This window comes from Mesocricetus auratus, unplaced genomic scaffold (genome assembly GCF_017639785.1).
Source record: "Mesocricetus auratus isolate SY011 unplaced genomic scaffold, BCM_Maur_2.0 Super-Scaffold_100020, whole genome shotgun sequence".
Taxonomy (NCBI): domain Eukaryota; kingdom Metazoa; phylum Chordata; class Mammalia; order Rodentia; family Cricetidae; genus Mesocricetus; species Mesocricetus auratus.
Genome location: NW_024429201.1, coordinates 11,212,551 through 11,225,485, shown reverse-complemented (window position 1 = coordinate 11,225,485; position 12,935 = coordinate 11,212,551). Strand labels below are relative to the sequence as shown.

The window sequence follows — 12,935 nt, the reverse complement described above, 5'->3', positions numbered from 1 at the left end:
CTATTGAAAGCTCTAGAACACAAAGAAGCAAACTCGCCCAGGAGGAGTAGATGCCAGGAAGTAATCAAATTGAGGGCTGAAATCAATAATGCAGAAACTAGGAAAACAATACAAAGAATTAATGTAACAAAGAGTTGGTTCTTTGAGAAAATCAACAAGACAGACAAACCTTTATCCAAACTCACCAAATGGCAGAATGTGAACATCCAAATTAACAAAATCAGAAATGAAAAGGGGGACATAACAACGGATGATGAGAATCGTCAGGTCATACCTGTACTCCACAAAATCCAAAAATTTAAAGGAAATGGACAACTTTCTGGATAGATATCACCTGTCAAAATTAAATCAAGGACAGATAAGCAATTTAAATAGACCTATAACACCTAAGGGAATAGAAGCAGTCATCAAAAGGCTCCCAAGCAAAAAAAGCCCAGGGCCAGATGGCTTCAGTGCAGAATTTTACCAGAAATTCAAAGAACAGCTTATACCAATTCTCCTCAAAGTATTCCATGAAATAGAAGCAGGAGGGTCTTTGTCAAATTTTTTTACGAGGCGTCAATAACATTGAAACCCAAACCACACAAAGACACAACTAAGAAAGAGAACCTCAGACCAAATTCCCTCATGAATATTGATGCAAAAATACTCAAAAAATACTGGCAAATTGGATCCAAAAACACATCAGAAAACTCATCTACCATGAACAAGTAGGCTTCATTCCAGGGATGCAGGGATGGTTCAACATATGAAAATCTATCAATGTAATCGACCATATAAACAAACTGAGAAACAAAAATCACATGATCATCTCACTAGATGCTGAAAAAGCCTTTGACAAAATCCAACATCCATTCATGATAAAGGTCTTGGAGAGTTCTGGGATAACAGAAACATACCTAAACATAATAAAAGCTATATACAGCAAACCAACAGCTAACATCAAACTGAATGGAGATTAACTCAAGGCAATTCCTCTAAAATCAGGTCCCCTCTCCCCATACATCATATAGCTAGAGCAATAAGACAACAAAACGAGATCAAGGGGATACAAATTGGAAAGGAAGAGGTCAAACTTTCACTATTTGCAGATGATACGATAGTTTACATACATGACCCAAAGAAATCTGCCAGGGAATTCCTACATCTGATAAATACTTTCAGCAAAGTGTCAGGATACAAGATCAACTCAAGAAAATCAGTAGCCCTACTATATACAGATGATAAGAGGGCTGAGAAAGAAATCAAAGAAACATCACCCTTTACAATTGCCACAGACAACATAAAACAAGTGAAAGACCTGTATCACAAGAACTTTGAGTCTTTAAAGAAAGAAATTGAAGACACCAGAAAATGGAAAGATCTCCCATGCTCTTAGATAGGTAGGATCAATGTAGTAAAAATGGCAATCCTGCCAAAAGCAATCTACCGACTCAATGCAATCCCCATCAAAATTCAAGCACAATTCTTTACAGACCTTGAAAGAACAATTCTCAACTTTATATGGAAAAACAAAAAACCCAGGATAGCCAAGACAACCCTGCTCAACAAAGCAACATCTGGAGGCATCACCATTCCTGACTTCAAGCACTATTACAGAGCTATAGTCCTGAAAACAGCTTGGTATTGGCACAAAAATAGACAGTTAGACCAATGGAATCGAATTGAACACCCTGAGATTAATCCACAAACCTATGAACAGCTGATTTTCAACAAAGAAGCTAAAATTATACAATAGAAAAAAGATAGCATCTTCAACAAATGGTGCTGTTATAATTGGATATTGGCATGTAGAAGACTGCAGATAGATCCATGTCTATCGCCAAGCACAAAACTTAAGTCCAGATGGATCAAAGACCTCAACATAAATCTAGCCACATTGAACCTGTTAGAATAGAAAGTGGGAGGTATCCTTGAACAAATTGGTACAGGAGACTGCTTCCTGAGCATAACACCAGTAGCACAAACACTGAGAACAACAATTAATACATGGGACCTCCTGAAACTGAGAAGCTTCTGTAAGGCAAAGGACACAGTCAGCAAGACAAACAGGAAGCCCACAGATTGGGAAAAGATATTCACTAACCCCACATCTGACAGAGGGCTGATCTCCAAAATTTACAAAGAACTCAAGAAGCTACTCTCCAAAACACCAATTAAAAAGTGGGGGACTGAACTAAATAAGAGAATTCTCAATAGAGGAGTCTAAAATAGCTGAGAGACACTTAAGAAAGTGCTCAAAATCCTTAGCCATTAGGGAAATGCAAATCAAAACAACCCTAATATTCATCTTACTCCTGTCAGAAAGACTAAAATCACAATCATCAGTGACAGCTTATGCTGGAGGGGATGTGGAGAAAGGGAAACACTTGTCCATTGCTGGTGGGAGTGCAAACTTGTACAGCCACTTTGGAAATCAGTATGGAGATTCCTCAGGAAAATGCGACTCAGTCTATCACAAGACCCAGCATTCCATTGTTAGGCATATACCCAAAAGATGCCTATTCATACAACAAGGATGTCTGCTCCACTATGTTCATAGCAGCATTATTTATAATAGATAGATCCTGGAAGCAACCTAGATGCCCCACAAATGAAGAGTGAATAGAGAAAATGTGGTACATTTACACTATGGAGTACAACTCAGTGGAAAAAAAACAATGGAATCTTGAAATTTGCAGGCAAATAGACATCACTAGAAGAAACCATCCTGCGTGAGGTAACCCAGTCACAAAAAGACAAACATGGTATGTACTCACTCATATATGAATTTTAGACATGAATCAGGGAGTGTCAGTCTACAATCCCAGGGCCAGTGAGTCTGGGAAACTGGGAGGTTCCAAAGAGAAGTGGAATGAGGCAAGATCTCCTGAGCAGATTGGGAACATGGGGAGAGGGGAGAGGGAACCTGGAAAAAGAGAAGGGGAATAAGAGAAGGTGTGAAGATGAATGGGGGAGCAGGAAGGTTGAGTCGGGGTAAGAACAGTGGAGAGCAGGATGAGAGATACCATAATAGATGGAGTCATTATAGCTTTGAGGAGAGAGCAGACACTAGTGAGATTTTTCAGAGATCTATAAGGATAACACCAACTGGAAAACTAAGCAATAGCAGAGGGACTACATTAATAGCCCCTACCTGATGATAAGGTTGTTGACTATCTTATATGCCATCCGAGAACCTTCATCCAGTGACTGATGGAAGCAGAGACAGATACTCACAGCTAAACACTGAACTGACGGAACCTAGTGACAGAGATGGAGGAGTGATGAGCAAAGGGGTCAAGACTGTGCTGGTGAAACCCACAAAGACAGCTGACTGGACAAAGGGGAAGCTCTTGAACCCCAGACTGATGGCTGTGAGGCCAACAGGGGACTGATCTAGACTCTATGAATGTAGTGTCAGTGAGGAGGATTCAGAAATCTCTGGGACCTTGGGTACTAGATTAGTGTTCACCATGGCGTACAAATGAACTTTGGGAGCCCATTCCACATGGAGGGATGCTCTCTCAGCCTGGACACATGGGGAAGGGCTTAGGTCCTGCCCTAGATGAAATGACAGACTCTGGAGATCCCCCTAAGGAGGGCCTCAGCCTCCCTGGGGAATGATGTGGGGATTGGGCTGGGGCGGGGTTGGGGTGGGTGGAGGGACAAGAGAGGAGGGGTGGGAGAGGGAGCTGGGATTGACATTTGAAGCATGCATGTTTCTAATTTAAATAAAAACATAAAAAAAAAGAATATGTTGCTTCGAGTAGCTCAAGTTTGGTACACTTACATACAGTGACACAAAACCAAGTAAGCTCATCAGCTGACTCTTGTGTTGCTGTACCTTACCCCATTGCACAGAAACAGGACAATTGCTTAGCAGCTTACAAACAGGGAAACTGAAGCTTCCACACAGAATTTGGAACAAGTATTTAGGTAGAAAGACATATGTCTTGATGTCTCTGGGTAAATACCTAGCAGAATTTCTAATCCTTGGGTAGGTATATGTTCACATTTATAAAAATAAATTATTTTCCAAAGCTATTGCACTATTATTTTATATTCCAGCCAGCAATTTACAAAAGTTTGAGGGAATTTACAATGGTGAAATATGAGTTCAATTTTTCACCCATTCTTAAATTCTAACATTTCTCAGCATCAAACTGTCTTGATAAAGCAGGTTTACATTGTTTAATCTCCCAATCTTATTCTTGTTCAAAAAGTATTTTAGGAATTCTAAGCTTACAACATGTTGATATAATCAAGTCATAATCAGCATAGTTTTTAAGAGCTAGGGGTGTTTACATGCCTCTGGATATGATGTTGACATCAGAGGTCATCTATCACTTTCTACACTAAAAAAACACGCAACTGTGTGTGTATGCACACACGTGCATGTGTTGGGAGGTGTGTGTGTGTGTGTGTGTGTGTGTGTGTGTGTGTGTGTGTGTGTGTGTGTGTCAGAAAACAGCTTACATGAATTGGTTCTCTCTTTCTATCACGTGGGGGCAGGGGATTGAACTTAAGTTGTTGGCCTTGGTCGCACATGCTTTTTATTCACTGAACTATTCTCATCGGCCCTTTTGCACCTCATTTCTTAAGATGGGGTATCTCTGAACTTGGAACTCACTGATTGGTCAGTCTGGCTAGCCAGTGAGTCCTATTATCCTTCTGTCTCTGCTTTTCAGCACTGAGTTATAGGCATGACAGCTAGCTTTTTACCTGGGTGCTGGGGACCCAAGTTCAGACCTTCATGCTTGCATAGCAAGCACTTACCTGCTGAGCCATCTTCCCAGTCTTTGACTTTCTAATGTTAAAACAACCCATTATTCTGGAATAATTCCATATAGTCATCATGATCTAATACTTGGGGATGGCTGGTATTTTGGGGATTAAATGAAGAGTCTTGCACATGCCACCAAGTGACCTACCACGGAGCTATATTCCCCAGTCCCCTTTTTATTTTTATTTGGAACAGCTCTCATTATGTCATCTTCCTGACTAAACTAACTATATACTGGGATTACAGGTATACACAGCACAGCTGGCTCACCTTTGATATAGTGCAGGTTTAGGTTGCTGACACTGAGTTACTAACTTCTGTATCTCTGTTGATGTGGGATCCTGGTCTATAATATTATCTCTCTATTCTTTCTGTCAGGATTGATAAACAGGATAAACCTGGCTTCATAAAACTAGTACTGGCTACATTTTTAGAAAGAACCTGTGATGCAAGGTGAGGAGATAAATTTTTAAATGCTTAGTGGAATGTTCTCTAAATGCCAATTAGAAAAAAATTGTTCAATATAATTATCTTTTATAACATTCTGATGAGTTTTGCCTTTCATGTGGTCTTTTTAGACTTAAATTCATTTTAACTATTTACAGTTAGGTTTAAACCTAAAGATGTTTATATATGTATATTTATAGCACTATCTTTCACAATAACCAAAGGATGGAAGCAACCCAAGCCAAGTGTCCTCCTGTAGATGAATGCATAAACTGTAACTATGTACAATGGGGTCTACAATTCACCCTGAGAAGGGAATGGAATTCTGATACATGCTGTGACATAGATAGCCATGAGCAAAAGGACAATTACAATCTGATTCTACTTACATGACATGTCTAGAATAGTCAAATTCGTAACAATAAATGGTAGAATGGTGGTCAAACTTTTAAGGGTGACAGTTTCAGCTTGAAATGATGAAAAACATTCTGGAGATGAACAGTGTTGAAGCTTGAATGTATATAATGTCTGAGATGTACCACTTAAAATACCATAAAATCCACCTTACTATATGTAAAGTCTTGAGGTAGGTCCTGTAATATAGTGATGGGCAAGTCGGGACTCTACACTAAACAATCTTCAAGTTCAAGAGCAGGAGACAAAAATAAACAGGAAATTCACTACAGTGTGTTAAGTGGTAAGAGGAGGGCAAAGAAGTCAGTGAAAACAAAAGTGTCTAATCTGGGACTATGGGTTGGCTTAGAGTGGGATCAGAAAAGGTTCCAAATAGAGTCAACATCTACCCCACACCTGAAGGAAAAGGAGGTGTTAGTGGAGTTACTAAAGAGGTAGGTTAAATGCAACATAATACAGTTTAATAAAAGAGAATCTAATACAATGTAATGTGAAAGAGCTGGGGCTGTAACTTGTCATGTCCAAGACCGGAGGTTCAATCCTGACAACAGGGAAACAAAATGTCATAGACTTAGAAGACAGATGAAAGTTTAAACCCTGTTAGCTTTGGGAAGATTCTAAGCAGTCTTGACTCAGTAGGAGGAACCAGGAGTTGACATAAGTTCTCACTGTCTCATCTACCCACACCAGCTTTTCCACTATTCCTACTGAAGGGATTTCTGTGCTCTTCCTGTATGGACCAGGCTTGAGTACTTTCCCTTCTAAAGGGCTTTCAGCTGATATAAGCTTTCTTTGGGATTGGATCTTCACCATAAGCACTGAAAAACCCTCGCATTTCCCCAATCTCCAGGACAGTCAACACCCTGCCTTTCTCTAAAGGTATGGTCTTGTGGCTTAACTTTCTTTACAGATAACCCCAAAGTCTACTGAACTGCTTTTGTCAAGATTAGTACTGACCTGTCTAATCGTAAAGCAAACGGTTAATCTTCAGGGTTCATGTGACAATGCACACCACATTTTCCTTCCTGATGACCGGCTTCCAGAATGTGAACTTTTTAATTTTTCTCATTTTCTTGTCACTCCTCTTGTCTCCATTGTTGTAACCCTGAAGGGCACGGGCTCCAGTCTTTTGTGTACTTCCTGTTTACACTCCCTGGCTTTGTGATTTCATCTCACCTCACTATTTGTTTGCTGGAAACTTAATATTTTTATTTCCAATCGACATTATTTCCACTGAATTCTTTTTTACCCTCCAAGACAGGGTTTCTCTGTGTAGTCTTGGTTTTCCAGGATCTCAGAGATCTGCCTACCTTTGCCTCCTGAGTGCTGGGATCAGAGGTATATGTCACCACCACCCTGCTCCACTGAATTCTTGACTCAGTTTCCCCATTTCTAATCGGATATTGAACGGACTCCTCAAATTTACCACTTCCAAAGCTGGTTTCACTCCCCCCTAATCTGTTGTTCCCGTTACAGCCATCAGCTACTGCATTTTCTCAGAATGAGACCAGAAGGCTTGGCACCATAACTCACATTCTTTGTGTCGAATGTGTCAACAATTCCACTGGCTCTACGTTTACATTGTTCCAGAATGTATCTGCTTCCTCCCATTCCTGCTGCTAATCTGCTCCAAGTCACAATTATTCTTTGTCTTAATATAAGAAAACATTCTGATTCCACGTTTGGGTGCCATTGCCCTCAGTTCTTCTAATTCTCTTAGCACTCTAAACTTATCTCCCATAGCTTTCTCTAGCCCCTCTTGTAGTCAAACTGGCTTCCTAGGCATTCCTTAATCACTGGAGCAGGTCTTTGCCTCAGGGCCTTTGTACTTGCTTTAGTAATGCCCCTCTCTCGTTATGGCAGAGACAGATCTTTCTTCAGTATTTATGCAAAACAAAGCAAAACCAAAAACAAATCAACCAGCAAGGTCTTTCTAAACACAAATTAAAATTGCAAAAGCTTTCAAAGTCGTCTATTTGTCCCTTTCCTATTTCATTTTCTATGGTCATTAGCATATTATGTAGTTTAGTGCTTAATCTAGTTTAGTCTTTCTTCCACTCCTGAATGTATGCTCTAGGAAGTCAACAACTTCCTAGATAAATGAATTAAAGCCACACTATTTATTTGATCCTTATTGGATGGTAGCAGGCAACTGGTAGATACCAGTATTTTAATATTAACGATTAAAAACGTCAACTTTTATTCATCTGGATTGAAAAGGCTCGTTTGGTGTTGGTATCAATGACTTCATTAGCCTCCACCCCCCACTTCCCTGTACATAGTGTTGTATATATTTGTTAATATTTTCATGGCACAAAGTACTTATTCTTTACACTTAATTGATGTGTGCCACTGTAAAAGTGCTTGTGTTTCAGTATTTGGCTGATTTATATTTTTTAAGAATATGTCCCATGGGGATAGTATGCTGAATTACTAGATCAGGACAGAGTCGTAAAAAGCATTAAAACTTCATTCCAATTCTCTGAAAGTCTCAAAGGCTGAAAAATTAGCCATTACCTATTTGTTTATTTATAACTTAATTTATTTCTATAAACATTTTAATTCTATACTATTATTGGGAAAATGACAAAATGGGCTCATAAGAAGGCACAAGCATTACTTGAGATTTGCAAATGTAGGCAATCTGGGAAAATAAAGCTCAATTGCTCCTTCTAGAAGTTGCTAACAGAGACTGCATTTCACAAGAAAACAAGCTCAGTTTTCTAGCCACACATAGCTCTTTTCTCATAGTCCTAATGTTCTAATAGTGAGCAGAAATGGGTATCACTGCAATGGTATTTACAGGCATACGTTACCATAAGTGGGACATAATACTTGTGGCTACCACATGGAAGCTACCATGTTATGACCACTAAGAATCAAGGGTTCTGTTTGGATAAAACTGTGTATCCCAGCAATTGATCTAAACTTACTGGAGCTTAGATATTCTGTAGATGAAACATGAATAAATATAGTATCTGAATTATAGGATTGCTGATATGATCAAACATCATAATGACATAGGGAAAGGGCATACATACCACAGGTAACACTTGGCAAGTATTAAGCAATGCAGAAGACAGATGTGGGTATTTTAGTCAAGCTTTAGTGTTTGTGTGTACACGTCTGTGCACATATGCATGTGCTCGTGCTCTCTCTCTCTCTCTCTCTCTCTCTCTCTCTCTCTCTCTCTCTCTCTCTATCTATCTCTCTCACACACACACACAGACACACACACACATATCAGCACATGTGCCCTTACTTACACAGGTCAGATAAGGACACTGGGTATTCTATTACTAGCTGCTCCATTTCCTTGAAACAGACTGTTTCTCACTGAACAGGCAGCAAACCCCAGTGATCCTCTGTTTCCACTCCAGACAGCACTGGAGTTACAGGTGCACAGGCAGCTGCACTCAGCTTTTTATGTGGCATAACAGGTCCACCTGGTCTTTTATATGAAAAAAAAATGTTTTTGAGGCAGAGTCTCACACTACAGCCCAGACTAACCTAAAATTGACTATGTAGCCAAAGCTGGCCTTGAGGTTTAGGCAATCTCCCTGCTTCAGCTCCTAAGTGCTAAGATCATAGGCACGAGCTACTATGTGTAGCTTTCTACTTCAACGTCCTTCTCAGGTAAGCGTCAATTATCCATCCTTCATTTAAGAGGAAACCAGGTACCCGGGTTCTTGTGAGGTAGATAAATACTCCAAAAGAGCATCATGTACGTATTCGCCATAAGACACAAAGGAGAAAATGAAGACCCAAAATATGTTACTTTCCCAAGTTCAAGAGTTAGTGAATGCTGGAAAAAGAACTCTAGCCTGGGGCTGTGCATGCGCATGGGCATGAGAAGACTCCTTGAGTCTCACACGGCAGGAGCTTGGTCTGCATGCCTCACCACAACCCCAGTCCTGATGGAGCTCCACAACCCTTGGTGCCAGACATGCACTCCCATAAACTCTGTTACCTTTAAAAATTGCAAATAAATGCAATGTTCCAGAAATAAAGTTTAAAAGTGTTTCCATGGAGAAGTACTCTAACTTTGTAGAACATTGAATGCTTTGCCTTTCAGAACATCCTATTGGAGGTGAACACTTACCTTCCCACTCTGTTGGGATGTCTCCTGCTTCATAGTCTAGCTCTTTTCTGTTTGCCGCTTCTACAATTCTTTTCTCTCGAATAATCTGTCCTGTAAGATCAAGTGAACATTTGACATGAGCCTACACCATGACAGGTTCTATCTTCTCTTTTGATTATTGCATACCACTTTATATGCAAAACTATTAAATTATCAGGAAAAAGAATAAATTTTGCTTAGAGTTCCTAAACTGTGGCAAGTTTTAAGTACTTTCTAGCATTGTATGAGAAATTAATTTTTATAGAACAAATCTAGATTCTATTTAAAGAAAGCAATCAATTAGTCTTGCGGTATATTAATAACTACAGTGTCTGATTCTTAAAAATCAGAATCACTAGCTACTGTAACTGCCCATGGAACTTAATCCATAACCCTTGGTAAGTGTGTAAGAGACTGCAAGACTCTGGCTGTCTCTTTCCATTGTACTCAGGCTGCACCAGGTTCCACAGCACACTAGGTTGGAGTCTGTGACCCATCTGGTTCACTACCTCAAGGTAATGTAAGGACAGGAGAAAGGCTGGTGAGTCTCAGATAAGGCATACCAGGAGAAACTTCAGGTTTGGAACTGTTCCCTGTGAAGTCTCTCTTTCTCATCTGTATACACAGCTAAAGTGGACAGGTGGCAGTACAGAAGTAGGAAAACAGAGAGTAAAGAGAAACATGGAGAAGAGCAACAGGCATGGAACTAAATCCAACAACTCACTAAAAAGATCATAGACCATGATCAAGTAAGCATGCCCATTATCAGTAGTCTTTCTCCAATACTACCTACCACATTTTCTTCATTTGTTTACTTTGTCTCTTATTTTGTCTTTATTTAGCAAGGCTGGCTGACCAATGGACTGCACGTTTCTGTCTTGTCAGAACTGGGACTGCAGATGTGTGCTACCACAACTGGATTTTGACTTGAGTGTTGGGGATCCAAACTCAGGCCCTCATGCTTATGTGGCAGGCATTTTACATATTAAGCCACTTCCAAAGACTCCAAGATGCATACAAATACAAGTGGACACGATAAACTATGCTTGCACATCAGAATACTTATGTATTCATATGGTTTTTATCTAATACTAAGATTTCATCTAAGGCTCTCAAACAATTTGAAAATACTTGCATATGGATGGAAAGGCAGGCAGAGCAAGTACTGAGCATCCTTATTCTTTACTCATTTGTCTGTATGTTAATGTGTGTGTGCTTGCAGAGACCAGAGGAGGGCATTGGATACCTTATTCCTTTAAGGCAGAGTCTCTCCCCAGACCTGAAGCTTGTCAGGTTTTCTGCCTAGGCTTGGGAGCCAGAAAGGTTATGAGGATCCAGAAATGAGAAGGAGACTTCAGAGCACAAAGTCCAAAACTGAGAGTCAATTTTGTTTGTTTTATTCTGTTCTTAAGTCCCAGTCTTGCCATTCAGTATCATCTTTGCCACATTTTGCCATACTTTATAATATTCCAATTGACATTCTTGATTAAATTGACTTTTCTTTTTTCCAGATGTTTTTTTCTAATGAACTGACCATAACATTTTAAAATCTCTGAAATGGCCAACAGACCATAGAAAGACATCGGTTTAGGCACCTGCGTGAAACCAAAAGCATCAGCACACTGCTGGCCTTGATTCAGGGCCAAAAATTAGCAATTTTTAAAAATGATTTTATTTATTGTGCATATGGTGTTCTGTCCGCATGTATCCCTGCAAGCCAGAAGAGGGCACCAGATCTCCTTTCAATGGTTGTGAGCCATCATGTGGTTGCTGGGAATTGATTCAGGACCTCTGTAAGACCAGCTAGTGTTCTTAACCAATGAGCTATCTCTCCAGGCCCAAGTTGACTTTTCTTTGGGAGTCATTAATACGTATCCCTAAAATGTCCCCATTCATATACTTATTGTATTTTTAGTTCATAAATACATTAAAATAGATACAAGAGTTAGCTGTAAGTCCAAAGAGTCATTTAGAACCTACTTAGGTAACCATACTGCAGAGCACACTGGTCTGTCTAGACAGGTCAGTAACATATGAAGCGCAGAGCAGCCAGTATAACCAGGCTGCAGTGTCTGGGACAGGCAATGTCAGACTTAACATCGACATCTTGTTTGTATTATATTTACTCTTCATTTTGTAACATTGTGTTATGCACAATTACCTTGAGTCCCAAAATGACCAGGTTGTGAACGAGAACACAAAATTAATATTTATGATCTGTCTGCTACATGCCAGGCATTGAGATAAGTTTTATAAGTTAGCATTATAGCATTTTCATATGCATACATATACATAGATATGTTATCATGCTTTTTTCACCATGTGGATCCTAGGTATTAGGCAAATGCTTTACCAGCTGACCTATCTCACTGGCCTTGTTGTTTTCTGAGGCAGAGTCTCATGTATCCCAGGCTGGCCTCAAATGCACCATACAGTCAAGGATAACCTTGAAATTGTGATCCTTCTGCTTCTACCTCCTCACTACCAACTGGGCCATAGCCAGCGTTTTATTCTCATTCATCTCGTCTCCTTCTTCCTGCCTCTCTAATGGCTGGGACCCTATTTTCCCATTTAGATCTCTGCTTTACCTTTCATGTTACATACAGTCCACCACCCTCTACCCCCAAGTCCCCTTCCTTAAGATCTCTTCCTTTCCTCTCATGTCCACCACCCTCTACCCCCAAGTCCCCTTCCTTAAGATCTCTTCCTTTCCTCTCATGTCCACCACCCTCTACCCCCAAGTCCCCTTCCTTAAGATCTCTTCCTTTCCTCTCATGTCCACCACCCTCTACCCCCCAAGTCCCCTTCCTTAAGATCTCTTCCTTTCCTCTCATGTCCACCACCCTCTACCCCCCAAGTCCCCTTCCTTAAGATCTCTTCCTTTCCTCTCATGTCCACCACCCTCTACCCCCCAAGTCCCCTTCCTTAAGATCTCTTCCTTTCCTCTCATGTCCACCACCCTCTACCCCCCAAGTCCCCTTCCTTAAGATCTCTTCCTTTCCTCTCATGTCCACCACCCTCTACCCCCCCAAGTCCCCTTCCTTAAGATCTGTTCCTTTCCTCTCATGTCCACCACCCTCTACCCCCCAAGTCCCCTTCCTTAAGATCTCTTCCTTTCCTCTCATGTCCACCACCCTCTACCCCCCAAGTCCCCTTCCTTAAGATCTCTTCCTTTCCTCTCATGTCCAC

The 12,935-nt window shown here is 40.4% G+C and overlaps 1 protein-coding gene and 1 non-coding gene across 5 annotated transcripts in view; both read right to left on the bottom strand.

The window, feature by feature from the left end:
* The window catches only part of Ndufaf2 (NADH:ubiquinone oxidoreductase complex assembly factor 2), a 106,215-nt gene that overhangs the window by 34,564 nt on the left and 58,716 nt on the right, over positions 1–12,935 (bottom strand). For all 4 annotated transcript variants that reach the window (XR_005870009.1, XM_040729134.1, XM_040729135.1 and 1 more), the window contains exon 2: positions 9,729–9,818. Coding sequence is in view for 3 of the 4 variants with exons in the window: in XM_040729134.1 (XP_040585068.1) it covers positions 9,729–9,818 (90 nt within the window). In the remaining variant the exon portion in view is untranslated. The remainder of the gene's footprint in view (positions 1–9,728; positions 9,819–12,935) is intronic.
* Positions 11,256–11,392, bottom strand: LOC121133234. Its single transcript, XR_005870024.1, has one exon. It is a non-coding gene; the product is annotated as a small nucleolar RNA SNORA2/SNORA34 family (small nucleolar RNA).